The sequence below is a fragment of the Pongo abelii genome, chromosome 1, assembly GCF_028885655.2.
Source record: "Pongo abelii isolate AG06213 chromosome 1, NHGRI_mPonAbe1-v2.0_pri, whole genome shotgun sequence".
Taxonomy (NCBI): Eukaryota; Metazoa; Chordata; class Mammalia; order Primates; family Hominidae; genus Pongo; species Pongo abelii.
This window is the reverse complement of record NC_071985.2, coordinates 208093797-208120786: the sequence shown is the minus strand read 5'-3', so window position 1 is coordinate 208120786 and position 26990 is coordinate 208093797. Positions and strand designations below refer to the sequence as shown.

At 54.6% G+C, this 26990-nt stretch overlaps 1 protein-coding gene across 2 annotated transcripts; it reads left to right on the top strand.

The window, feature by feature from the left end:
- Nucleotides 1-1691: 1691 nt before the first annotated feature.
- Nucleotides 1692-26990, top strand: LDLRAP1 (low density lipoprotein receptor adaptor protein 1). 2 transcript variants are annotated; one of them, XM_002811263.5, is made up of 9 exons: nucleotides 1692-1906; nucleotides 11981-12123; nucleotides 12921-13033; nucleotides 15167-15281; nucleotides 20756-20828; nucleotides 21175-21258; nucleotides 21763-21893; nucleotides 23277-23311; nucleotides 24949-26990. In XM_002811263.5, exons 1-9 carry the CDS (start codon nucleotides 1819-1821, stop codon nucleotides 25091-25093), a joined length of 927 nt encoding a protein of 308 aa, XP_002811309.3. In that variant the 5' UTR covers nucleotides 1692-1818; the 3' UTR covers nucleotides 25094-26990. The 2 variants fall into 2 exon arrangements, with proteins under 2 accessions (XP_002811309.3, XP_024108757.2); XM_024252989.3 differs by lacking the exon at nucleotides 24949-26990 and adding an exon at nucleotides 23661-24612 and having other exon boundaries at nucleotides 1709-1906.

Sequence of the window (26990 nt, the reverse complement as noted above, 5' to 3'; positions counted from 1 at the left end):
GCCAAGGACAGACTGGCTAACAAAGCACTTGCTTTATAAACGGGAATGTCAGTGAGGCTGCCCTATCCAGCTGGGGACAGCACAGAGCTATCTTTCTCCTGACACAGAGAGGACTGCTGGCTTCTGAGCCGGGAGTAATTACAGAGGCTGAAGTTGGCCTTGCCTGAGGCACCCCCTTCTAAAAGAAGCCAGGCTGTGGCTTGGATATGGGTGTCCTCCCTCTGGCTCCTTTTGGCACAGTTTGAAAGGAAGGCACGGCATCCTAGAGAGTTAGAACAAATCCTTCCAATCCTGGAGTTAGAACATCTGTGCCTGAGCAATTCTGGGGTTCAGACTGTCCTCCGAATGCTCCTAGGAAGCAGCATGGGGTCGGGGTCAAGGTCATGCAGATTCTTGACCCTGGCAGGTTGGAAGGATCACTAGAGATAGCATTGACTCTCATCCACAGATAAACAAGACTCAGAGAGGGGAAGTACTTGCCTGAGGTCACACAGCAAGTCAGTGTCAGGGGCACATTCCAGATCATACCATCTGTGAGGCTACCTGGGAAGTTGCGGGGGTATGGGGTGGCCCAGCATGCTCAGGTGGTGCCAGGGAGCAGCCTGGGAGCTACGAGGATGAGTAAAGTGCCTGGCTGGACTTGCTAAAGGCAAATTTTTATATACCGACCCTGCGCCTAACAACGGTCTATACTGCAAGCTTGTCCAACCTGTGGCCCACTGGCCATGTGAGGTCCAGGACGGCTTTGAATGGAACCCAACACAAATTCGTAAAGGTTCTTAAAACATTATGAGATTTTTTGGGGCCAGGTGTGGTGGCTCACAGCCATCCCAGCACTTTGGGAGGCTGAGGCGGGCAGTTCACTTGAGGTCAGGAGTTCGAGACCAGCCTGGCCAACATGGTAAAACTCCATCTCTATTAATAATACAAAAATTAGCCGGGCATGGTGGTGCATGCCTGTAATCCCAGCTACTCAGGAGGCTGAGGCACGAGAATAGCATGAACCCAGGAGGTAGAGGTTGCAGTGACCCGAGATCGGACCACTGCACTCCAGCCTGGGCGACAGAGTGAAACTCTGTCTCAGGAAAAAGAAAACACAAAAAAACAAAAAACATGAGTGTGTGTGTATATATATTATATATATATATATTATATATATATAATATATATATATATAAAATATATATATATATATATTTTTTTTTAGCTCATCGGCTGTCGTTAGTGTTAGTGTATTTTCTGTGTGGCCCAAAACACTTCTTCTTCCAATGTGGCCTAAGGAAGCCAAAAGTTTGGATATCCCTGGCTTACAGCCTCCACTATTTCCTAAGTCTCCCACTGCCCTGGACATCGCATTGCTCTTGTCCCTGAACAAGACCTTTCACCACTGGAGGAGCCCTCAGTCTCCCCATCTGTAAAATGGTCACTGGAAATCCTAGGCCGCTGCTCTCAGGCCCTCAGGCCCCTACGGGGTGGGGATTGGGGAGAAGGAGGAAAGCGGGGACGTCTAGGGCTTGCGATTTGCTATCTTCTGGCGCCTTCGGGCGGCCTCGGAAACTCTTGGTGCCTGGACCTGGGGCCTGAACAGGGACCGGGCGGGGCGAGACCGGCCGAGGCGAGACCGGCCGAGGCGAGACCGGCCGTCGGGGGCGAGGCCCGTCTGGGGGCGTGGCCTGTCCTCCCTCGCCCCGCCCCGTCGGACGCCGCGGCGGAGCTCGCGCTGGGAGGGGAGGAGCGCGCAGCCCGCGCGCCGCAGGGCCGGGCGGAAAGTTTTTCCTGACGGAGTTTTGGCGGCGGCGGCAGCGGCCGGAGCGGGTCATGGACGCGCTCAAGTCCGCGGGGCGAGCGCTGATCCGGAGCCCCAGCTTGGCCAAGCAGAGCTGGGGGGGCGGTGGCCGGCACCGCAGTGAGTGTGCGCGCGTCAGCCGGGCCGGGCCGGGCCGGGATCGGGCAGAGGCGCGCGGGGCCTCCGCGGGCGCCCGGAGTGCAGCCAAGTTGGGCAGAGGCGGGGCCTGACCGGCGCTCCGGTCCCGGCGTGGCCCTTTCCCGGCCCTGCGGGGCAGGGGGTCGGCCGGGGTCAAGTTGTGCACCTACTCCCCGGCCGCTCGATGCCGCTGCGAGGAGGGGCAGCGCTGAGGAAGGAGCCCGAGCTCGGGGTCCTCAGGTGCAGCCGGCATGGGGTGGGGTGCAGGTTGGGAGGAGAGGCCCCCGCCACCCGCGGCACCACCCGCCCTGCTGTCCTGGCCAGCTAGGGGGAGGCAGGCGCTCGTCGTCGGTGCCTAGGGGAGGAGGAGAGGGCGCAGGGGCTTGGGAAGACGCCCCCGTCCCGCACCCCTGCGCCCCAGCCAGCAGCTGCGGCGGGCAGGAGCCCACTGGCCCGTTCTCCCGCCCCCTGCCCGACCCACCGGGCCAACTTTTGACTCCGGGTGCCCAAACACGCACCCAGGTGTGAGCCCGGGGTCGCAGGTACGTACTTGAAATTGGGAGAGAGGTCCCGCCAGGGTGCCTCGGGAGAGCCCCACATCAGGCGATCTAGACCCTTACGTCCCTTCCTCTAGCCAGGTCCAGGTGGCCAGCCTGGCGTCCCGACTATTTTTGAAACCTGTTTTCTCTCGCACCTTTCCCCTCGGGCTTCCAGAGTCCCTTGGGTGCCCAGGCAAACGGCAGACTCGCCGCCACCTCTCCCTGGGGCGTCTGGGAGGCTGGGAGGGGCCTCCCCCCCTTTCTCTCCCCCTGTCTCTGGTTACGCTCAGGGAACTTGTCACCTGGCACCTTCCCCTGAAGCCAGAAGACCGAGCCCAGCGCAGGTCTCGTTGTTTGGGAGGGAGAAGAGAGTGGCTTGCCTGGGGTCACACAGACCTTCCTGCCGGTTTTGGAGCCAGAGCCCAGGACTGCTGTACACTCCCACCTCCCTGCCACCCACTTCGGGCCACAGCCTCTCCCCTCATCAGGAAACAACTGACAGTACAACACCCCCTCATCGCCTTACAGGGCTCTGCCAGGGGAGCCCAAGCTCCCTGGTCCAAGGAGTGCCAGCGTGTCTGGGCCTAGAGGGCCCGCCTTGCTCCTCCTCTGGCCCCACTCTGTTGTTCAGCTGTGGCCGCCTCCCAGCTGAGACTGGCATTGGCGTTGGGAATGTGGGGTGGTGCCTGCTGGTGGGGGGTGGGGTCAGAGACCCATTAGGGCTGGGCCACTAGGCCAGGGGATGTACTGTGTATCACACTGATTGCATCCCAAAATAGACCCTTTAAAAACTGGCAAGATTTGACCAGGACTACTGAGAATGGCCATCTGTTCCAGTGGGAGAATCCTGCGGTTTTCTCCAGGAATGAGGGAGGGAGGGTGGTGGGGCAGCCCCCAGGGAAGTGGTTTTGAAGGAAGGGGGGCTGGCAAGGGAAGGGAGGCTAGAAAGAAACATCTCTGAATCTGGGGACGTGGAAGAGGTAGCCACTTTGGATGGTGGAAGAGAATTTCTCTTGCCATCTTCAATCTTGGGCAAGTCACTTGTCCTTTCTGATCCTCGGTTTCCTCATCTGCAACATGGGGATAAAAACTCTTACCTGGCAGAAGTATCAAGGAGATTAGTGGTAATAATGCTCCCTCCTAACTGGTGTCTTTCTTCTCCCCTGCTCCTCTTCCCACTGCCTATCCTTGGGACGCCGCCAGCATGATTAGTACTGTGGTGAGATGGGTTTTGGGGGCCCAGAGCCTGTCTGCACCTTTGGAGGAAAGGAGAGGAGCATCTCTCCCCCTCCTCCAGGCCCCGGTAAGCCCAGAGTGCTGTCCTGGAGCCTCTGGACTTGAAGGAGGGCAGGCCGAGCCCCACCTGTCCCTCGTGATGAAGTCTCAATTTCCTCACCTGTAAATTGCAAGTAACAGTAGTACCTGCCTCCAACTGTTTGTGGGGATCAAGTGGAATTGCGTTTGCCTGGCATAGAGGAAGAGTTTGGTAAATAGTAACTACTGCTTTTGTAACTGTTTTACAACGTGTTTTTGCTTCCATTTTCTCATTGACCCCTGTGAGGTGACAGAGCAGGCCCATTTTAGAGACAAAGGAACTGAGACTGTGAGCATTGGAGTCGTTGGCCCCAGACACAGAGCATCTAAGAGGCAGAGCTCCACATTCCTAGCGCAGGGGTCCTTACCAGTGTGCTTGGTGAACTCTGCCATGGAAGGAGCTGGGAGCAGGCCCCACCCACCCCAGGTTGGGCTGGCAGCCTCTGACAGCAGTGGCCACAGGTTAGAGCAGGGGCCATGGGGTATGTGGGGGTGGGGGTGCTAGGGTCACCTTGCTCAGGGTTGTGACCCAGCCTGGCCTTGGACCTGGTCCCTGTGGTTGAGTTTTGAGGCCAAGCTGAAGCCAGTGGAGTTAAAGTTAGACTCGAACCCTGCTCTCAGTTGTGACCTGCTCCTCCCCCTCAAGGTCCTCACTAGGATTAGCATGAGCATTGCTTATTTGTGGAGAAAGAAGCCCAGAGAAGGGCAGTACCTTGCCTGAGGTCACACAGCAAAGCCAGCACCCCAGGCTTCTTTCCACCCAGCTTCATGCCTGCAGTGGATTCCTGGTTGTCCTGACCTTGAAAGAGGGCTCTCCTCCTCTCCCACACATGGCTTTTCCCATCCCCTGGGGAGACATCAATATTTTATCTCAGTCCCTGGCCAGGCATTTTCCTTCCAGCTGCCTGGAAGAGGGGCTCACCTTGGCCCCTCAGCACTCTTTCCAGAGGTACTGGGATCATTCAGGCCCTCTGGTTCGTTTGTGGGTTGTGCTTACCCAGAGAGAAGGGGTGAAGAAATAGGAGGTACAGGTTCCAGTAAAGCTAGTTCATGCTGGAAGGCAAGGGAGGGAGGATCTAATCGTATTTATAATATTTATAATAAAGGATATTGCAAATGAATGTGGCCCAACACAAATTCATAAACTTTCTTATGGGTTTTTTTGTGATTTTTTTTTTTTTTTAAGTTCATCAGCTATCATTAGTATTAGTATATTTTATGTGTGGCCCAAGACAATTCTTCCAGTGTGGCCCAGGGAAGCCAAAAGATTGGACATCTCTGGCTTACAGTCTGGGCACCACAACAAGGGTGTAGATCAGTGGTGTGGTTGTGGACATTGGTAGCAGGACAAATAAAAATAAAGCAGGGTGAGGAAATGATGGGACAGCTTTGTAAGATAGGATGGTGTCTTCATTTGGGTTCTTCTAGAGACAAGGATTGGAGTGCAAGTCATTTATTTGGGACAAGATGGCAGGAAATATTGTTAGGACAAGTGAGAAGGGAGGGGAGTCTACAAAGTGGACATTATAAAGCAAATTACCGGCAGGGCGCGGTGACTTATGCCTGTAATCCCAGCACTTTGGGAGACCAAGGTGGGCAGATCACCTGAGGTCAGGAGTTCGAGACCAGCCTGGCCAACATGATGAAACCCCATCTCTACTTAAAATACAAAAATTAGCTGGGTGGGGTGGTGCAGGCCTGTAATCCCAGCTACTTGGGAGGCTGAGGCAGGAGAATCCCTTGAACTTGGGAGGCAGAGGTTGCAGTGAGCCGGGATCACGCCACTGCACTCCAGCCTGGGGGACACAGTGAGACTTTGTCTCAAATAGTAAATAAATAAATAAAGCAAATTACCACCAGGGACTCCTGGAGCTTAACCCTGCTGTGGAAACTGTGGGAGGCAGTGTGGAACGTGCTCTTCAGAGGCGTTCCACTGGAGGGGCAGTTCCCAGAAGCCCGGTGGAGAGGACTGCTGGGGTCGGGAGATCTTCATTCCCCAGTCTGCGCCAGCCTCAGCATCTTCAGCAGGCAGAGTGGCAGGTACTGGCAGTCAGCACAACATGGAAATGGTGTGCAGGGGGGATAAGGGCGGCCACTGACAGCACCAGGGAAGGTCCCTCTGAGAAGGTGACTCGGTACACACCGGTGAATCCCAGGAGGGAGGATTCTGGGAAGAGTGTTTCAGCCAGAGGGAACAGCAAGTGCAGGGAATGTTGAACTGGAGGCTAGGACTCTGCTTCTCACGGGTCTGGGGGCTGTGTGAGGGGCATGTGGCTTGAAGGAGTCAGAGGTCACCCACTGCCCACTGAGGGTCAGATACTCTTTTTGAGCAGCCCTGCAGGGCTCTGCCTGACCCCAGCAAGGGGCTTGGGCTGCAGGAGGCAGGTATTGACTGAAGTCCCAGTGCTGTCAATTATGAGCCACGGTCAAACTCCTCTGAGCTTCTTTATCTGTGAAATGGGAACACTGATCTATCCTGGACTCTTCTCTCAATATGAGAATGGTCATGGACATGTTAAATCTCTTTGCATTTGACCAGTGGTAATGACAGTAGCTCACACTTGTGATACTTGGTATGTACCAGATAAGGTTCTAAGCTCACCTCAGGTGTGAACTCACTTCATCCTCAAGACAACCCCATGGATGGATACTCTTTTTTTTTTTTTTTTTTTAAGAGGGAGTCTCCTTCTGTTGCCCAGGCTGGAGTCAGCAGCGGGATCTTGGCTCAGTGCAACCTCCACCTCTTTGGTTTAAGTGATTCTCCTGCCTTAGCCTCCCAAGTAGCTGGGATTACAGGCGCCGGCTACCACGCGCAGCTAATTTTTTTGTATTTTTAGTAGAGACGGTGTTTCACCATGTTGGCCAGGCTGTTCTGAACTCCTGACCTCAAGTGATCCACCTGCTTCGGCCACCCAGAGTGCTAGGATTACAGACATAAGCCACCACGCCTGGCTGAGGTGGATACTTCTATTGTCCCTGTTGTTTATTTATTTATTTGAGACAAGGTCTCACTCTATTGCCCAGGCTGGAATGCAGCGATGTGATCATAGCTTACTGCAGCCTCGACCTCCTGGGCTCAAGGGATCCTCCTGGGTAGCTAGAACTACAGGTGCACACTGCCACGCCAAGCTAATTATTTTTTGTAGAGACGAGGTCTTACCATGCTGTCCACTGGTCTTGAACTCCTGGACTCAAGCAATCCTTCCTTCTCAGCCTCCTAGCACACTGGAATTACAGGCATGAGCCACTGTGCCTGTCTTGTCCCTATTTTAAAGTTAGGACACTGAGATCCAGGGAGGTTCAGTGACTATGAACTCCATAGCCCATAGCATATTTTTCTCTTACTGTGTAAGTAGGTACTTAGGAAATGGTAGCTGCTGCAATTTGTCATTTTAAAAATTATTTTCTTTTGATAACAATCTCAACAGCTTTGACTTCTGAAATTTTCCTAGTACTTTTCACATCCAGAAACTTCTGGTGACACTCCTGAGGGGCTGAACCCATTTGTCAGATAGAATTACAGCCCAGAGAAGCAGCTACACTCCAGGTCAGGGCAGAGCTTGAGCCCCCTTCTGAGATGTTGTCACTCTGGCCTCTGAGGCCATCTCCCCACCAAGCTGGGGGAGACTGGAGGCCAGAGCCCTGGTCGGAGGCTCCCCTGGCCCCTGGGTTTGGCTGCAGCTCTGATGTTGCAGACACACCAGCCAGGCTGGGTCTCTGGGAGCAGCAGAAGGGGCACAAGGGCATTCAGCCCAGCTCTGACTCCTGGGTGGTTGGGGGGGCCTTAACGAGGAAAGAACACGTGTTCATAGCTATAATTTAGACCAGGCATATGGTCTGTCCCCAGCTAACTCCAGCAGCAGGTCATCTGTAAAATTGCAACGTTAAAATAGCGCAGTCATTACCCACTACAGGGCCAAAAATAACTAGGACCGGAACAGGGCTGTGCACTCAGGCCTGTATTTGCCCAGGGGCCTCTGGGAGCACCTCCTGAAGCCATGGGCTCCTCCCGGGAATAAGGCCTCCGGCTGTGGCTGGTGAGCAGGGCGGGTGTGGCCCTGAGCCCTACCAATGGGCCTTCACTGAGAGCTCCCAGGTGCCGGTTTCTGTGGGGAGAGTGTGGGCATGAGGGGCCTTACACTCTAGTGAAGAGATGAGTTGTGCACAGACCACAGGAGGGAAGCAGCTTCCTAGAGAGAAAGGAGCATCTCAGTGGGGCCTGAGAACATGGGGTACAAGGGAGAAACAGGACCAGACTGGACGGGCACATTGGGCAGGCGTACACCTCCATGCCAGGTCCTGGGGAAGCAGACATGAATGGCAGGTTCTTTAAAGGGAAGAGACGTGTAGGCAGTGCTTGGCAGTGGATGGTGTGGCTGCAGGAGGAAGAAGAGATTTACACTCAAGAAGGGCACCAACAGCCCGCCCACAGGAGGGATGAGGCCCTACTGGAAGGTGTACTGAACACCTGCGATGGGCCTGCCTCTCTGCTAAATTCTATAAACTTATCCAAGGGTCACAACAGCCCCCAGGAGTCAGAGCTGCTGTTTCCTCCATTTTAAAGATGAAAAAACTGAGGTTCAGGGAAGGTAATGAGCTCACTCAAGATGACTCAGACGTGAAGCATCGGAGCTGATACCTTAGGATTAAGGCCTTGCTGTTAACCACAGGGCTATATTGCCTCAAAGGAGGCTTCCTGGAAGAGGCTGGATGTGTGGGGTTTGATCAAGTGAAGAAAGGGCATTTAGGATAGAGGGAACTACTTGAGCAAAGGCACAGGAGTTAGTCAGTAAATGTTACATTATTAGGAATAAGCTCTGCATGGTTGGAGCTTCTTGGGGTAGGGGGTATGTAGGGATATTGTGGGAGAAGAGACGGGGAAACTTAAAATTCCCTCACAGTCACTGGTCATTGTGGGGATTGTCTATAGTGGACTGGGTGGAGTGAGGAGAGTCCCTCTGACTTGCCATGTGACCTTGCACAGGTCCCATCCCTGTCTGGGCTTCAGTTGTATCATCAAGTGAGGGGCTTGAGCTGAGGGCCTAAGGCTGATGAGTGGCAACCAGTCTGTAAGGACGTGGTTAGAGGAGGGGAAGGGTCAGGCCAGGGAAGGAGGAATGCAGAAAAATGCCGAACATTTCAGGGGTCAGGGAGGACTAGGGAATGTTTTGACAGCAAAGAGATCACCAGTGACCTTGGCAGGCTTTGGTCCTTTGGAATGGAGGGAGCGGAAGTGACTTTGGAAAGGGGCCAGGAAAGGGCTGAAGCAGAGGAAATGGGAGAATGGGGACATGAAAATGGAGGCTGGAGAGGCAGAGTGGAGAATGTTTGCCAGGGGTAGGAATGCATAATGGGATGTTCAAACCTTGATCAATTAGTATTGCTTGCCTGGGGCCTTGTGCTGAGAAAGGCTCAGAGGAAAGTAGAGCTGCAATTGATTATCAATGTCTGCCAAGGGCACGAGTCATAGGCACAGTAGCACTTCTCTCCATTGCTGTCCTTGCTTAGATGGGTCTCAGGTTGAAAATCGTGGCCTGGGTATCCTAGCCTGCAGAGAGGAAGCCTTAGGTATTGGGAATACCTAATTCCAGGTGAGAAGAAATGCCTCCGCCTCCAAAAACCTGATCTTTTGCTAGAATTAAGGTAGTTTGCTGCATGATAAAGTAGTATGGTCTCATGGTCAGGAGCTTGGGCTTTAGAGTCAGTCCTTTGAGTCTCAGTTTCCTCTCTGTAAAATGGGAATGAAAGAATGCCTGCTTGCAAGGTGGCTGTGAGTGTTAGAGGTGATGGTAATAGCTACAGCTTTATTATCATTGCATCTTTGTTATATGAAAGCGCTGTTTTTCCCTGATGATGGTGCTGTTATTCTGAACTTGAGAGCAGGGTCTGTGTCTGAGTTGCTCCAGGGCCCCATCACTCAACCCAGGACTGGGGACACCTCAGGGACTTTCACATTCTTTTGGAGGATCAAATGGAATAGGCTTGTGGTTGATGGGACAGAGGATAAGGTCATGTTGGGCTTTGGGGTCATCTCAGTGGGGGCCTGGCCTCATGTTGGGGTGGAGGCCCAGGGATGAGGGCTAGGGCTGGAGGGTCAGTGGGCCTGGGGCCAGGGCTGGGGATGGGATGGGGTTGTCCTCGTCATTTCTTCCTTGAGCAAGTATGGAGCACTACCTGCATGCCAGGGTCTAGATGACAGTCAGTAGGTCCCTGCTCACCTGATCTCAAGTCATGAGGGGAACTGGGTACATCTGTAAGTTCCTGTATAACCCTCCCCAGCCCTGACACCCGCACCCTCTTTCAGATGAAGAAATGGCCTCAGAGAGGGACAGTGGCTTGCTCAAGGCAAATCCAGAGAAATGTGGGTGGACAAGGCTCCTTCTGGCTGTGGAGAGGGGGACCAGAGCCCCTGGAGGCCCAGGGCTCTAGGACAGGGCTGAGAGGGGCAGCAGGGATCCAGACTGGGTAGGGGACCTGGTGATGCCACCTGGACCCAGACTTTTGCTCTTGACAGAGCCGGAACTCCAGAGCCAAGCTGAGCCTTGTAGTAGGGGCCCACATCCCTGCCAGAGCCTCAACTGCCCTGGAACTAGCGATACCCAAACTTTCTTCCTGTGGCTTTTCAATCGGAGCTAGTGAGGAAGGCCTCAGGAGGAGGTAGGGAGGGCCCAGGACATCTCCCAGCCCCTCCCTGGGGGATGGTCTAGGGAAGCTGGCCCTGGCTACCTCTCGTGGCTCCTGGAAGCTGATTCCTGGCTGGATCCTGCTCTGTCCTTAACAAGATTGTGTGTGAGGCTGAAGAGCAGTTTTCTTTCTCATCTATAAAATGGTGCAGTCGTAACAAACACCTCCTACAAGCACAGCATCCGTGAGGGTTTCCTCTCTGTAAATGGGACAGAGAGGTAGGGGACGGGAAGGGGCTCTGGCAGGTGGAAGTGTGGGGTGTACATTCATCTTTGTTCATCTTCTCCTTCCAAGGAGCCGGGGATGGTCAGAAACCGTCAGTGCAGCCTGCTTTTGCCCTCATGCCCATTTGCCTCCACAGGGCTCTCACCTACGTGGTGGGGCGCTCTTTCCATGTGTCCCTCCTGGTCCATTTGCCCACCCAGTGAGGCAGGCTCATCCCCTTATTTCCTGACATTTGTGTGGTTGGTGCTTTTAGAGGACTCTCCTTGTGGACCCTGCTCTGCGCCATTGCCACAGCCCAGAGAGGGGGGAATGTTAGTCCCAAAGAGGAGAGGGGACTTCCCTAGGACCATCCAGGGGGTGGGAAGCAGAGCGGGTCTCGAACCTTCTCAGATTTGGGAAATCACCTTCTCCTCTCCCCACCCACCCTTACCCTTCCCTGCTCTCCCTGGGCTACTGTCTCCCGCCCAGCTTCCCGCATGCCCCTGTTGGTCTCTACCCATGCGCACAGGGAGGAAAGCAGTGCAGGCTGGGGCCATGGGAACCACTCAGGATTGAAGTCCGACTCATTGTATGTGGCCTTCGTCTCATGACTTTGCCTCCCTGAGCCTCAGTCTGCTAATCTGTAGAATCACTGTCTCACAGGATTGCACTAAGGATTCAGTAAGAAATGGTATGATTTTTCCTCAGCAAGTGGTAGCATTGAAGTAAAGAGGGCTCTGGGCTTGAAAATAGGGCTCAAAACTTGGCTCTTGCACCTCCTGGCCCTCTGGACTTGGTTATGTGATTGAGCTTCCATGGCCTCCGTGTCTTTGTCTGTCAATGGGTTTGATAAAAGCGTTGACCTCTAGGTTCTTAGGAGGATTAATGAGAACATTTTATGTAAAGCTGCTTACATGGAGCCTTGGTATGTGCCGGAAAGCTTTAGCCCTTTATTAAAAGTGACAGCAGGCCCAGCGCGGTGGCTCACGCCTGTAATCCCAGCACTTTGGGAGGCTGAGGCGGGCAGATCACTTGTGGTCAGGAGTTCGAGACCAGCTACTCGGGAGGCAGAGGCAGGAGAATCGCTTGAACCTGGGGGGCGGAGGTTGCAGTGAGCTGAGCTCGCACCACTGCACTCTAGCCTGAGTGACAGAGTGAAACTCAGTCTCAAAAAAAAAAAAAAAGAGGGCAGTAGTGGTGGGGGAGACCCCCATCCCCCTTGCTGGAGTTTCCTAGGAAAGAAGGCTGGTGAGAGCTGTTGCTGGTGGTGGGCCCTGAGCCGCAGGGTCTGAGGGCCTACCCTGTGCTACCTCAGAGCTGCCTGAGAACTGGACGGACACGCGGGAGACGCTGCTGGAGGGGATGTTGTTCAGCCTCAAGTACCTGGGCATGACGCTGGTGGAGCAGCCCAAGGGCGAGGAGCTGTCGGCCGCCGCCATCAAGAGGATCGTGGCTACGGTGAGCACCCCAGTCAGGAAGGGTGGGGGAACCAGGGACCAAGGACCAGCTTCTTCCCAGGGTGCCCTTGTCCCAGCTTGTTACTCCAGTTGGGTGTGTCTGAGCCTGGCCCTGCCCTTGTTTCTCCTTCCATCCAGCTTTTGGGCCTTGGCAGAGGGGAACCATTGGACTTGCAAGGTCACCGTCAGTGGCTTCCCTCCAGCCATTATGGCCTCTTCCAGCCTCCCCACCCCCAGCTCAGGCTCCCTACCAATGCATTGGTGACTTATCAGCACCAGGAAGGGTGGGGAGGTTGCTTTCCCTTGACTACCTGCCCAATGGCCTGAGAGACAGCATAGCCCATCAGAGAGCAGATTGCCCCCTCCCTAGCTTTGAGCAAGGGTGGGCCTTTTAAATCCACTTCCCTTGGTGGCCTCAGACCCCTCAGCTCAGTGGACAGAGCAGAGTACTCAGGAGTCATCCTGCTGGGTTGTGCTAGCTCATTCAGTGCCGAGTCTGCAGGCCCTCCTAGCTGTGTGTCCTTGGGCAAGTCCCTTAGCCTCTGAGTCCATCTCTTTCTGGGGAGAGGGAGGATGACTCGAGGTCCACGGTGCCTGACGGAAAGCTGGTGCTCAGCAGATGCTGCTCCTGTTTCTATTGCAAGAAGGTGCTGGCTGAGTGGTCTTCCCCACGCCGCTGCCAGTCACCTGAGCTGAGATGGGCCCCGTGTCTGGGGCTTAGGAACAGTGAGGTGTAGGCCATGAGGGTGGGTCTCAAGTGAGGCTGGCAGACTCTTCTGACTCCTGTCTGCTCCCAAGGCTAAGGCCAGTGGGAAGAAGCTGCAGAAGGTGACTCTGAAGGTGTCGCCACGGGGAATTATCCTGACAGACAACCTCACCAACCAGCTCATTGAGAACGTGTCCATATACAGGTATGCTCAGCATGGGGTTGGCCCATCCACTCTGCCACTTGGGGCAGTGGGTGGAGTATCCCATCTGAATCCAGGCTCTACCACTTCCTACCTGGGCGACATTGGAGCCTCAGTTTCCTCGTCTGTAAAATGGGGGTGGGAACAGATCCTGCTGCGCAGCGCTGTTAGGAAGCGCAGAGTGCACGGCACCTGGCTCACGATGAGCATTTGGTTCAGTGGCAGCTGCTGCTGTCATCATCACCAGTTGCAGAAGACAGCTGAGCCCACCCGTGCCCCGCCCCCCTACTCCCCACCAGCATACCGCTGAGTCGGGCTTGGAGCAGAGAACTGCAGAGTCACTGCCTTTGCCTTCTGTTATGAATGCAGCGGCTCAGCTCCGGGTATCTGGCCAGACATTCCAGGGAGGCCTCAGCCAAGGTCTGAGGTCAGAGTGTAGATGGTCTCTCTAGTGGGTCGTCTGGTCAGCCCTTAGAGCCTCAGGCTATCCCCACCTCTCTCGGCTGGTCAGTTGTAGTTTTTCAGAACTGGAAGGGACAGCTCAGGTCCATTTTACAGATGGAGAAGCTGAGGCCCAGAGAGGGAATTGCCTAAGGCTGCACAGTGAGGTAGTAGCTGAACTGGAACTAGGATACCCGGGCTGGAGCCCTGTCCAGCAGGCTCCCGTCTGCCTGGCATCCCTCCACCCTCTTGCTTTGTCTCTAAGCAGATGGCTCAGCCCGTTGGTGCACAGGCCAGTAGTAGGGTCAATAGATGTGTGTTGTGGGGGTCCGGCTGATGTCTTCCTCTCACCGGCCTGATCATACCTGCCTTCCTTTAGTCAACAGTTTCAGATACCTATTCTGCCAACGTCTGTGCCAGATGAGGACTCCAATCCTGCTCATGCCCTCAAGGAGCTTCCACTCTAGTTGGGTATAGTCAGGAGGAAACAGGAGATACAGCATAGTGTTTTCCAAGAAGGCAAGGAGGAGGTCTGCCTGGGGAAATCCGGGAAGGCCTCCCAGGGGAGGCGGCACCTTACTGGGGCTTGAAGAATAATAGGATCTAGTTTGTTGTTACCAAGGACCCAGTAACATTTAGAGCAGGAAGCTGGACCCCCTGGGATGGAGAAGAGGTAGGCAGGGACCTGACGCTCTGCCCATCAGGGTGTCGATGCCTGTGATTGAAGCTGGGGCCATATGGTTGAGGGGTGAGTCTATGGCGCTCCTGTCCCACCTCTGGGCTGCCGGCCCCTCCCCGATTGAGACTCTGAGGCTGACTGGAGGCAACGAGGAGGGACCAGACAAGTGAGGGAGGGTGGGAGGCTGAGGGCTCGGGTGGCCCCCAGGTTACGGGTGCGACTGGGGGCAGAGAGGGTGCTCCATGCAGAGGGAGTTGCTGTGTGTCTCCTCCCGGGCCCGCTGGGGCTCCTTGTTGGGTCCTCGTCACACACACACCCCACCCCTACTCCCAGCTCTTCACCCCTGGCCACAGCTCCAGAACTTGCAAGTGGTCCCAGTCACCCTGAGAGAGACGGACCTGAATCTCACCAGACCTCTGGACAGGGGCGTGGATCGGAGGGCAGGTGGGGTGGGGGGGGCCAGGTGAGGGGCATCGGTGAGCAGGGGAGTGTCCTGCTTTCTGCTTCCCCTTCTGGCCAGTTGGCACATAGCCTTAAGGGGCAGCACGGCAGTCATGGCCTCTGGAGTCCTACAAGTGAGTTCAGGTCTGGGCTCAGGTCTTTAGCCTCAGTTTACTTCATCTGAAAAATGTGGATAGTGATAGAACCCGTCTCAGAGGGTAGCTTTGAGAATTACATGAGGTGAGATCTAGAAAGCTCTTGGCACATTGCCTGGTATGTGGTAAGGGTTCAGCTATTACTGTTTTGGGGTGCGGCTCAGTGTGGGATGGGAGGGAGAGGGGGAAGTGCCCTGCTTCCAGTCTTTACCCCATTCCTTCCTTCCTGCCTGGCCTGGGCCCCTCCTGCACAGATGGCCTAGGTACCCAGCCTGGAGGCCAAGGCTGGATTCCCAGAGTCTGCCTGATGGAGTGAGAATAGCAGGTTCCCTGCAACTCAGGGGAGCTGCCCTGCAGGGCATCCCACATGTGCTCAGGCCCCTGTGCCAGGTCTGGTGATACTTCCTCCTTGCCTTTCAGGATCTCCTATTGCACAGCAGACAAGATGCACGACAAGGTGTTTGCATATATCGCCCAGAGCCAGCACAACCAGAGCCTCGAGTGCCACGCCTTCCTCTGCACCAAGCGGAAGATGGTCAGCGGGGAGGGCTGGGGCTGGGACAGGGTCCAGTGGCCTTGGCAGCCCTGCTGTGGGTGGGGGGCTATCTGGTGTGGGAGGCAGGACCCAAAGGTGACCATTACTTAAGAAGAGGGTGAAATCTCTGGGAACCCCAAGTGGGTGCCAAGAGCTAAGGGGTATAGTGGTGGGGCTGCAGGTAGGCAGATGACCTGCCAGTCAGCCTCGTGTGGGCAGTGGCTAGCCCATGTCCCCAGTGCGTGTCTGGGCCCGTTCTCTCTGTAACGTGATTTGCTGGGTTGAGATTGTTTTGGATCTCCTGTCTTTAATATGGTCTAGGGATGCAGGGCCTTCTGGGGATTGGTCCTCGGAAATGGGAAATCAGGGAGGCCTAGGGTGGAAGGCAAAGGCGAGAGCCGTCAGAGAACCGGGCTTGCTGTGACCGGAATGTGGAGGGCAATGGCTGTTTCTTGGTGCCTCCTGTGTGTCCATTCCAGCTGTGACCAGAGTGTGGAGGACAGTGACCGTCTCTCGGTGCCTCCTGTGTGTGCATTCCAGTGCTAGGCTTCCAGGTCTTCCCTCGTTTAATCCTCACGGCTCTGCAAGGTGGCGACTGTTACTCTCTCCATTTTTTTTTCTTTTTTTTTTATATTTTTAATGAGGAAACAGACTCCCAGAGGCCAGCTGTCTTGCTGTCAGGGTTACAGTGCCACGTTTCTTCCCCTCCCTGTGTGACGGGGGAGTTCAGAGCTCCTTGTCTCATTTCCAGGACACCCCCTGACCACATCTTAGCTGGGATGAGTGGGAACCTTGGTGGTCACTGGGGATTCGTCCTGAATTTGGGGGCAAGGAGTGGAGTGGGTCAACCTTTGGCATTGCAGCTTTTGTTTCTGAGACCCCCCCAGGATCTGAGCATCCTCCCTATAAGGTGTTTCCTGACATCCATTGATGTAGCATTGACACCTGTTAACCTCTGTTGACAGCTCAGAGCCCCAGTCCCCATGCCCTATAGCCCTTGGAACCTAGGAGACAAGATCCCCTTCCCTCCCCTGTCATCAAAGGACATGTCAGGTACATCACAGTCTTTGTGGTCCCCAGGCTTCCTGCTGCCCATCAGGGCACACTTTAGATACTGTGGAAGTTGTAACAAATGATTGCAAATTTAGTGGCTTAACACAAATGTATTCTTTTATGGAGAAGAAAAATGTATTCTGTGACAGAAGTAGATCAGGAGTCTAAACTAGGTTGGCAGGATTGTGTTTTTTTCTGGAGGTTCTAGGGAAGAATCCATTTCCTTACCTTTTCTACCTCCCAGAGACTGATCACCTGCATTTCCGGGTTCGTGGGCCTGTCCTCATCTTCCAAGCCAGCAATGTAGCATCTTCCGGTCTCCTGATTTCATCGTCACATTGCTGCTTTTAGCTCTGACTCTCCTACCCCGCTCAGCACTCCTTCTGATGACATTTGGACACTGAGTAATCTGGGATAATCTCCATCGCCACATCCTTAACTCGCATCTGTAAAGCCCGTTTGCTGTGTAAGGCAGCATCCACGGGTCTCAGGGATTGGGATGTGGACATCTTGGGGGCGGACACACGATTCAGCCCACCACAGGTGTCATGGAAGAGGCACTGTAGGAGGAGACAGTCCAGCGGTCTAATCCTGGCTGATTTGCTGTGTTACCTTGGAGAAGATCCTGCCCGTCTCTGGGGTGCTTGCCTATCAGCAGAATGAGAAGGTTGCCTCAGTGACCTCCAGGGTTGTTCTGAAAGGCCCTAGGTTCTTTTGAACACCTTGTTTCTTTCCTGCAGACTCAGTGTCGCTGGCCACTTGCCTCATGAGGTCCCAGGGCTCCAAGTTGCTGTGGCATCTCCTGTGAGTTCCCACAGATGTGACTCGTGGCTTTGTCTTTTAGGAGGCCACACAGACTTAAAAATACAGCTCCTTATGTCCCCATTGTTCATCTCTTCCTCCCCGCTGACCAGGGCAGGCCCTGGGCAGGGACAGCTGGCCCTGGGTGGGAGGGGCCTTTGACGGTGCAGAGGCTTCCTCTGGGATGAGGGGTCTGGGAGTAAGAGAGAGGTGCAGGCCCAGCTCTTACAAGGGAGACCTGGCCTGTGGTCAGAGAACTTCACACAGACTTGAGCGAAATCAGCCTACCCTCAGGCCATGAGGTCAATTAGAGGAAAACAGAGCCAGGCCACTGCTCAGCCACTGACTGCAGAGCCCTGACCAGGCAGCAAGAAGGGCCCCTGCCAGACACCCAAACTCTTCATCTTTCTTAGTGTGTTCTTCTCGGGTTGGATTGATGGCTGGAGTGGTTTATCTATCTCCCTACCCTTTGCTACCTGGCCTCCCTGCTTCAGGGGCCCTGCAGAGCCCTCTCCAAGACAGCCCAGCCCAGCATGGTGTAAATACATCACCTGCTACCTCAAGGTCTTAGCCCAGCCCAAGCTGACAGTGTGTTGATGGCCTCGACATGTTGGAAATCCTAGATTCTTGGGCTAAGTGGAAGTGTTCTTGGGGGAGGCAGGAGATGGAATAGCTGCATCAGCCTCCGCACCTGCTGTCAGCTCCGCCACAGAGGTTTGGCACCGTCTGTCCTGGCCTGAGCCATGGAGAAAACATCCAAGGCAGTAGAGAACAGCCCAGCTTCAGTACCTGGAACCCAGGGGGGCTTAGTTCTGGGGTGGTAGTAAATCTCACTAACTTCCCTGAAGTTAGAGTCAGTGAGATTTCCCTGAGACACCTTGAATGGGGCTTTGAAGGCTGAGGAGCCAGGAGGAGTTTGCCAGGCCGAGAGAAAGGGGTGGGGTGGTGGGTGGGGAGTGCACACCAGCATGGGATTAACACACGTGCAAGCGCAGAGGGGCGAAGTGAAATGGTTCCCCTGGGGTGGGTGGTGAGGCAGCTTCCGTTTGCAGCGGGCCTTGAATCAGGATGTTGAGGGACTTGAATCGGGATGGCAATAGCCTTGAATCAGGATGTTGAGGGACTTGAATCGGGATGGCAATAGCCTTGAATCAGGATGTTGAGGGCCTTGAATCAGGATGTTGAGGGCCTTGAATCGGGATGTTGAGGGCCTTGAATCGGGATGTTGACAAAACGTCACTCATTGTGGCTGGGGGCCTCCACATCCCTACTCTTCCTGGCTGGGCTGCCGGAATGAGTTCATGACCCATTCAGGTTGGGGGAGAAGGGCTCCTTTCTATATCACCCACCAGTCAGTTCAACTCTGGGGCAGCACAGCCACTCCAGGTCTCCCCTCCCTGGTGCTGCTGGGCACAGCCAGCATAGGGTTCCTCCAGGGAATCCCTTCCATCTGCCCAACCGGGAGGCCTCTGGGCTCCGAAGTGAAGGTGTCGTGCAGGTGCTGGGCCTGGGCTGATGGTAAGCAAAGTGCTACCCCCATTTCCACCCAGGTAGCGCAGGGCCAGGCTGCTCCCTCCCCCATGACCATTGGCATCTTGGAGTGATCCTTGTGCAAGGTTTATGCTTCTGGGGCAGCAGGGCTGTTGGGGGGCATGTGGTTGTCTTGGTCTGAGTTTCTGGCCGCTTTTGAGCCATGAGCAGCCTGGTTCCTGGGAACAAGGAATGTGAAAAACTGGGCAAGGTAGCATCCAGTCAGGATAATAAGGCAGACCTGAAGGCCAGAGGCAGTCAGGAGGGGCGGGCATCCCGCCTGGGCAGGCCTGAGCAGTCCCTCCACCTAATGCTGGTCCTCGGATTCCTGCAGCCACCCCAGGAAGCAGGGCCCACCCCACTCCCAGTCCCTGCCCAGCCTGGGCTTGCAGCCACCTGCACACATCCACCTCTTGGGTTGTATTCAGTTTAACTTACAGCTTGGGACTTCAGGACAAAAGGGTAGGAATGTATGCAAATGAACAAGCAGATTTATGCAACTACAGTCTAAGCTTGTGTCTCCGGATTTCCAGCAGGCTTAAATAACGGCGTTTTCATATCCCTGCCACATTGGGTGACCAGCCCTTGCTTGGGTGGATAGTGATCTGACTTGGGCTGGTAATTAGCCCATATTTTTAGTTCATGGGCAATTCTCAATGGTAACTGGGTCTATTAAACTTGATTCAGATATGACAGCTTAAATTGTAAACAGCTGCGAAGAGTTTCATACTTAATTACCATATTTAAGTTTTGCCATAAAGTGCCTGTACTTCCATCAAAAATGTAAATGTTGGAGACATTCAAATGAGGTTTTATACTTTTGTGAAGTTTAATTGGCACGGATCAGTCAGTTTGTTTAGGAATTTTAAATATTTTTTTAAAAGGAGTTTTAAAGGCAGTGGCCACAGGTCCATTTCTCAATTAAATTGAGTTGTCCGGGGGAGGGCAGGGAGCGGGGCTGAGGCTGGTGAGGCCTGAACTTGTAGACTTGAAAGAGGCTGGTGCTTTCTTCTCTCAGCCAGGGCTTCAGAAGGAAGCTAGATGTTTCCGGCTATAGCTACGAACTCTGAGACTTCCACTCCCAGAAGCTGAGCTGATTAACCCTGGACTGGAATGGCTGAGAGAGGAAGGTGTTGAGATGAATATGGGCTGGGGATAGGTCCTGGCTGGAATGAGGCCTGCACCTCAGATGAATGTAATTCACCCAGCATTGTTGCCACCCCTGGAAGGCTTTGGCCCACTCCGGAGGGCAGGGGTGTTCAGATTGATTCTTGCCTTTAGGGTGCACACAGCTGGGGGAAACACAGACAGGGGAGCCAGTGACACTTTCACATGCCTGGTGCCAGAGGGAGGTGGGTGGGGCTAGAGGAGTCTGGGACCGGTGATAGGAGAGAGGTGGTGACATCTGAGTTGGGTTTGGAGGGGTGGGGGGGAGTTCCCCTGGGGTGAAGGGCCGAGGTGTGGCCCTTCCTTACAGGTGGGTTATAGCACTGACCGGTTTTGGTCCCCGGGCCTTCATTGACATCTTGCTCCTATCAGGAAATTGACAAACCTTCTACTCTCTTTGTGGGATCCAGTTATAGTCCCAACTGGAACCTAACTTTCACCTCTCTGGCTGTGGCTCATTTGGGGCAATGGCTGGGCCATTCCAATTCTGGCTTTTCTGTTCTCCAATTCCAAGGGCTAAGTCCACAGGTAATTAGGGAGGGCTTCTTGGAGGAAGTAAGCCTCACAGTTCATTGAATTTAGGGAAGCCCAAAGGGGAAGGAAAAGACATGGAGAAGAACAGCCTTTGCAGGCAGAGGCCCTAGAGTGAGGGTGAGAACTGTGGTGGGGCCAGAGATGGTAAAGATGGGGCCCCTACTGCCTCTGTGAGGCTGTGGCCTGATGACACCCCAGGCTGCTTTGGAGACCTGGGAAGGGCCAGGACCCTGCTCTGCCCAGCAGGCATTCCAGATCCTGGGATGGAGCTGCAGAAGCTGCAGGGAGGGAGCCAGGGGGCCTGGCCTGGAGTCCCCAGCCCTCCAGTGCAGACTTGCTCTGCCCTGGCTGACACTGCACCCCTCCCCATCCCCACTTCCTGTTTTCAGGCTCAGGCTGTTACCCTCACCGTAGCCCAGGCATTCAAAGTCGCCTTTGAGTTTTGGCAGGTGTCCAAGGAAGGTGAGACTTTGCATCTACATTGTGGGTGTGGTGGGAGGTGGGGAGACACATAAAGGCCCTGGGGTCAGACCTGGACCGACTTCCTGCCTCATCACCCACCTGACTTGTGACTGTGAGCAGGTCCCTTCACCACTCGGAGTCTCCCATCTGAAAAATGGGAACAGCCGTCTCCCTCCCCAAGGGTGCTCATGAGGATTAACTGACATCCAAAAGGTTTCTTTCGTCCCGGCTGGAAACCTGAAACTGCCCCTTGAGATTAGCCACGGCTAATCACCCCTGCCCGGTGATTGCTGGGGACGGAGTGCTGGGGTCTGAGGCTCCAACATGTTGTGCCTTGGTCCTGCAGAGAGAGAGAAGAGGGACAAAGCCAGCCAAGAGGGAGGGGACGTCCTGGGGGCCTGCCGAGACTGCACCCCCCCCTTGAAGAGCTGTGAGTCCTGACGGGGAAGGGGGATTGGCCATGCAGTGTTGGGGTTGCGCTTCATCCAGGGGGTCCCGCTCCTGCCTGGGCTGGGACAGCCTGTTGGTTTTTCACTTTTGTTTTGTTAAATAAATAATACACGTTCATTACAGATCAATTAGAAAATGTAGATAAGGGGAAGAAATAACTCATTTTAGTACATTTTCTTCTAGGTGTGTCCCTATGCAAATATATAAATGTGTCTATCTTTCTATATACTTAACATACTATTGTGTGGTCGCTTAAGAAAACTTAACTATTGTGAATACAAAAGTTTCAGTCTAAGCCATTAGTCAGGTTCTCACTCTGTGGGCAGCTGCGCATCTGCCGTGGGGAGGTGCCCAGGCCGGGCTCTGCTGGGAGGCCTGGGCAAGGCCACATCAGAGGGGAGGGTCAGGGCCAGGACAGCCCAGGGAGGGGGCCCGGAAGGAAGAGGCTGATCTCCCACTGACAACCTGACCGGATCCCTCACAGTGGTCGCCACTGGGAACCTGCTGGACTTAGAGGAGACGGCTAAGGCCCCGCTGTCCACGGTCAGCGCCAACACCACCAACATGGACGAGGTGCCACGGCCGCAAGCCTTGAGTGGCAGCAGTGTTGTCTGGGTGAGTGGTTGTGCGCCCAGCAGATCGGTGATCCTCAGCCTGACCTCTGGGTGAGCCTGGGGCTGCTCCAGGGACCAGGCCCTGGGACCCGTGACTTGTGGGCCTCTGGGAGAACCAGACCCAGCCCGGTAGTGCCCAGGCCCAGGAGAGGGGATGAACAATGTCCCTTTTGAACCTGAGGCTGCGTCCCCAACAGGCTTGGCTCCCAGCACAGCTGTCTCCTCACAATGCTTGGCCTCTTGGCCTGAGCGTCCACACGGCTCTGCCCACCACAAGACCAGCCAAAGGCGCCCTTGTTCTTGGTGTGGCAGAGCTCACTCCTGACACCCCTCCCCCTCAGCTGCCTGAATGAGGACCCAGAGACTTGGGCAGTCACCAGCTTGGTCCCTGACTCCCTCAGGGACTCAGGGCAAGCCCCCTGACCTCTCTGTCTCAGCTTTTGCATCTCAGTGAGGGTGATGACCTCTGCCAACAGAATCTCCCCGAGGAACCTGAAATTTAATTTTAATTTTTCATTTGGAAATAATTTCAGACTGTGTTAGAAAAGTAGTACAAAGAATTCCTGTTCACCCTTCATCCAGATTCCCCAGTTGTTAACATCTTGCATGACCACATTACACTGGTCAGAATCAGGAAACAAACACGATACTGTGCTGTTATATAATCTATAGAACTTACACATTTCTCCAGGTGCCCCTTCAGTGTCCTGTTTCTGGCCCAGGATCCATTGCAGAATCACATGTTAACTTGTCGTCTCTTTAATTTTTAAAAATCTGGGTACTGGGGGCTCCCCTGGTGTCCCTCGAGCCTGTTCTCTGCTGTTCAGGAACCACCCTTGCCACTTGCCCATCCTCACCAGGAGGCCATGGAGGGACCTCACCTGTCGCTTTTCTACTGAGGCTGTGGGACTCCTGGCATCAGTTATCCCTCATGAGCTTGGAATTTTGGCTTGGCTTTTGGAAGTAAATGAAGGCAAGAAAACTTCCTTCCCCACCCTCTACCTTGTGGAATTTGAAAGCATAGAAGTCATCAGGTCTAACGCCCTCTTCTTATTGAAGGAAAAGCTGAGTTTCAAAGAGGAGCAGTGACTTGCCCAAGGTCTCATGGGCAGGTAGCATGGAGCAGGGCACTGAACCCACCTGGGTCTCCAGACACCCTGGGACATGCCCTTTCTCCTCTCCCACGTCTCCAGCTTTGGGTCCTTGGGCTGAGATGCTGGCGATGCAACCAGGCAGGAGGTCTGCCTGAGGCCGTGCCTCCAGGCACCCATCCTGAGCTTGTGTCCTGAGTCCCTGTAGCTTACCCAGGGGCTGGGACAAGCCCCGGCTGTGAGCATGGGCTCCCCCAAACATAGTTCTTATCTCCTGCTTTGTTTTCCCCAAGGAGCTGGATGATGGCCTGGATGAAGCGTTTTCGAGGTAACGTGAGCTTCCTGTGCTGGGCAGGGGGCCTGGCGTGCGTGGGCTGGCCCTGCCGCCCTTTCCCCTGGGGACCTTTTCCCTGATTAAGAACACGAGCCACTCGGACCCCCTCCAGAGCAACAGTCCCATCCCTCCACTCAAATGCTTCCAGGGGCAGGGAGCTCACTGGGGAGGAAATCCCTTCCAGCGTTGTCCAGAGCTGTTAGAAAGTTCTTACTGTTGAGTCAAAAACTATTCCTGGTGGCTGCTCTGCCGCAGTCTGAGCTGAGCGAAACACACTGCAGCTCAAGTTGATTTCCTCCGACTGGCGTGGCCCTCAAAAATGGGCTTTTTTTTTTTTTTACAGGCTTTGCTCCCTCTACAGGTCTGTGTTTATGAACAGGGGAAGGGAGAAAGTGCTTAATGAAGCTCGTGAAGTGTTCCATAGCAGGGAAGGTCAGGCACAGTGAGGAGGTGTTTTGGTATAGCCTTTGGTGGCATTTCCCCGTTTTCCCAGGGGCCATCCTTGTGGCCCCCTGCAGCTTGGGGACATGCCACTGAGAAGGCTGTGGCTGAGGAGAGGCCTGGGCAGGTCAGGGTTCTGAGCCCTGGGTCCCCGACTGTCAGGCCTCCCTTTCTCCCTTGAGACCCTCAGCAGCCTCCTACAGCCCTCCCACATCAGGGGCTTTGTTTGGGGTTGGAGTCAGTGATTTTTGGTCCAGCGGGTGGGGACAGTCAGGGTCTTTGCCCTCCTGCCTCCTCCTTCCTCTTCCTTGCCTCCTTCTTGCCAGGGACTGGTGGAAACCCCTTGGTCCAGCCTGGGGCGAGGGCAACAGCGACACCTTCCCTGCCTCACTGGCTGACTACATCCGCCCTCTGAAGAAAATCTTTTGTTTGCTTTTTCCACATTATTTTGAGCATCATGTGCCCTTTATTAACAATTTTGAAAATCAGCAAAGCATTAAACAGAAAGTAACACCATCCCGTAATCGCACAGCCCAGAGTTTTGGGCTTAATTCATGCTAATCCTATACATATACATTATTTTGCATTGATCAGCTCATCGTATTTGCATTTTGGGATCCTGATTTTTCACTTAACAGCGATGTGTCGCAAGCATTGCTCCAGGCTGTTAAAAGTTCCTCGTAAACACCTTTTCCATTAACTGCCTAACATTCTCTTAAGGGAAGCGGCTATAATTTACTTGACTCTCCCCTATTCTTTTGGACATGTAGGTTGTCTCCGTTTGTAAATTTATTTTTCAAACAGCATGGTGTTGACACAGTTATAGCCAAAGAATCTTCCGTGTTCCCTCCCACAGCTTGTTCCCTACCCCACCCCCACCCGCCCTGCTCCCTTTACCAGCGCTGCCCCTTCTCCTCTTTCCTGGGCATGTCCTGACTGAGCTGGGGCACAGAGTGGGTGCTCTGGCCTCTCCCGGGGGTGGGTGCCCCGCTGGCTGCCCCTGACTTTTCTGAGCTGTTTGACTCTCAAGGGGAGGTGCTTTGATCTGAGGCTTCTCCACCTCCCCTGCACCTGGGGCTTCTTTCTTGGACCATGTGCCCTGCTGTTCCCCACTGGTGCCCCCTCACATCTGACCCTGGGGCGCGCCAGCCCTCGCCCAGGCTCTCGGCTCACACAGCTCTGCCTTCCAGGCTTGCCCAGTCTCGGACGAACCCTCAGGTCCTGGACACTGGCCTGACAGCCCGGGACATGCATTACGCCCAGTGCCTCTCGCCTGTCGACTGGGACAAGCCTGACAGCAGCGGCACAGAGCAAGATGACCTCTTCAGCTTCTGAGGGCCCGGGGCCAGCCGGACACAAGCGGCCCTGACACGTGACGGACCAAAGCCACCTGCTGCGGGGGAGCCGGTTCCGGTACCCACCCGCCACCTCTCCCAGCCCTCAGCACTGTCAGCCTGAAGATCAGAGCTGCAGCCAGTCAGGCAGGGGAGAGATTTTTTTTTTAAGCCCTGCTCTTTCTCTGAGAACCAAAAGATGCCTTGAATATTTATTCAGTGACTTCTGGCTTATGCTTGGAAGCCAGTCTGCATCAGGCACGTCTCCTGCTGCATGACATGTGCAGTGCTGTAATCGGCTCCCGCTTGCTCTCCTGGAGCAAGCTCTGCCCTGGCTGTGGGTATCAGGACTGTGACCAAAGCATTTCTAGTCCCTTCTCTCTTTCTAAGGACCCAAATTTCCCTGGGGGCATCCTGCTTCCTGACAGCTGTTGGATTTCAGTGATTTTTTCCCCTCACCCCCCAGCACAGGAGAGCACCCACAGCCTCAGAAGGGGAATGTGTCCTCCTGCTCTGCTTCCTCAGGGCCCAGCAGGCGGGGTTTGAGCCCTGGACCCCAGGCTCTTAGAGACTAAGGGGCAGCTCCTGACCAAAGATGATACAGCTTGGCACTTTAAAGCATTAACAGCAGGTGTGACCCTGAGGGCTCCTCCATGGTGCTGCATTGAATCCAACTTTCCTTCTGTCCTTCCTCCAGGAGAAGGGGCCCAAGGTCCCCGTGGATGGTCTCCACCTGTGCTTGGAACCAGTGTAATTGGCTGCTCCCTGCTCCCAGGGACTGACACGGAGATCATCTGTGTGATCGCCCTCCGTCGGGCCCCTCCCTGCCTTCTCCCCTCCATGCAAGGCTGTGCTCTTCCTCTGGTTTCTGTGTGTCCGTTTGAGTGTCTGCGCCCCACCTCCCCATACTTCCTGGGATGGTGTGTGAAACCTGACACCTGGATTTACTTGGAAATATTCTCTGACCGCTTTACAGATGAGGAAACTGAGGCCTCAAGCCTGGAGGGGTAGAGTGAACAGTAGAACCCAGGTCTGATGCCAAAGCTGCTTTCTTCTCTGCCTCCTCCTCACGCAACTCACACCTCCTTTTCTTCTAGCTTTGTTGTCCTCCCAGGAACCAAAAAACCCCAGCTATTTTCTGACCAAAATGTGTTTCATAACAAACCATCTGGTGCCTTTCCATACAGAACTGGCAGGAGCCTCGTGTCCTGCTAGCTGTCTCTCTTGTTGATTTCCGTGAAAATGCAAGTGTTTGAAGTCTGCTCATTCCGAGGGTGAAACAAAATCCAACCCTGTCAGAATCACGCTGTTCTCTTTGCTGACACTGTGACCCTGGGTCGGGACATACCAGCAGCAATCTGTCTTTAGAATCTCTTTCCTTCCTCCCCTTTTGCCCCCGTGGGGCTCCTGGCATCCTGAAAGCCAGCAAAGCCTCCAGCATCTTTTCCATCCTGAGGTGCCTCCCAGTGGCCTGGCTTGTCGGAGCAAGTTTCATCAGCCCTAGGGAAAACACGGCCCTCCTGGGAACCTCCTTACCTGGAGTAACCGGACACCTTAGACGGAGGTGCCTGAGGGTGGGGTGGGATTTGTAGGGTCATTATCAGAACATGAGGATAACTTCCTTGCCCCGGCTCTGTAGCCACCTCCTTGGCACCGGCCTCTGTATTTGTCATAAGGCGGCATGGGCGAGGCCTGACACAGGCCAGCCTTGGCACGAGGGGGCCAGGGGTTCTGAGAAGCGCTGCCCTGTGAGGGCCACGCTGGCCTTCGTCTCCATCTCTGGCTAACGGGCTGTCCGTGTGCCTCCTGTGTGTCTGCAGACAAGTCTTGCTGTGCTTTATTTGTGAAACTTTAATGAGGAAAAAACAAATAATAAATGTTCTCATTTTGAAACGCAA

Coding starts and splice junctions, on each gene's coding strand:
- LDLRAP1 (XM_002811263.5), top strand. CDS start 1,819: ATGGACGCGCTCAAGTCCGCGGGGCGAGCGCTGATCCGGAGCCCCAGC. Junction 20,829..21,174: donor TTGGCAGGTGTCCAAGGAAG/GTGAGACTTTGC, acceptor TTGGTCCTGCAG/AGAGAGAGAAGAGGGACAAA. Junction 23,312..24,948: donor CTGGATGAAGCGTTTTCGAG/GTAACGTGAGCT, acceptor TCTGCCTTCCAG/GCTTGCCCAGTCTCGGACGA.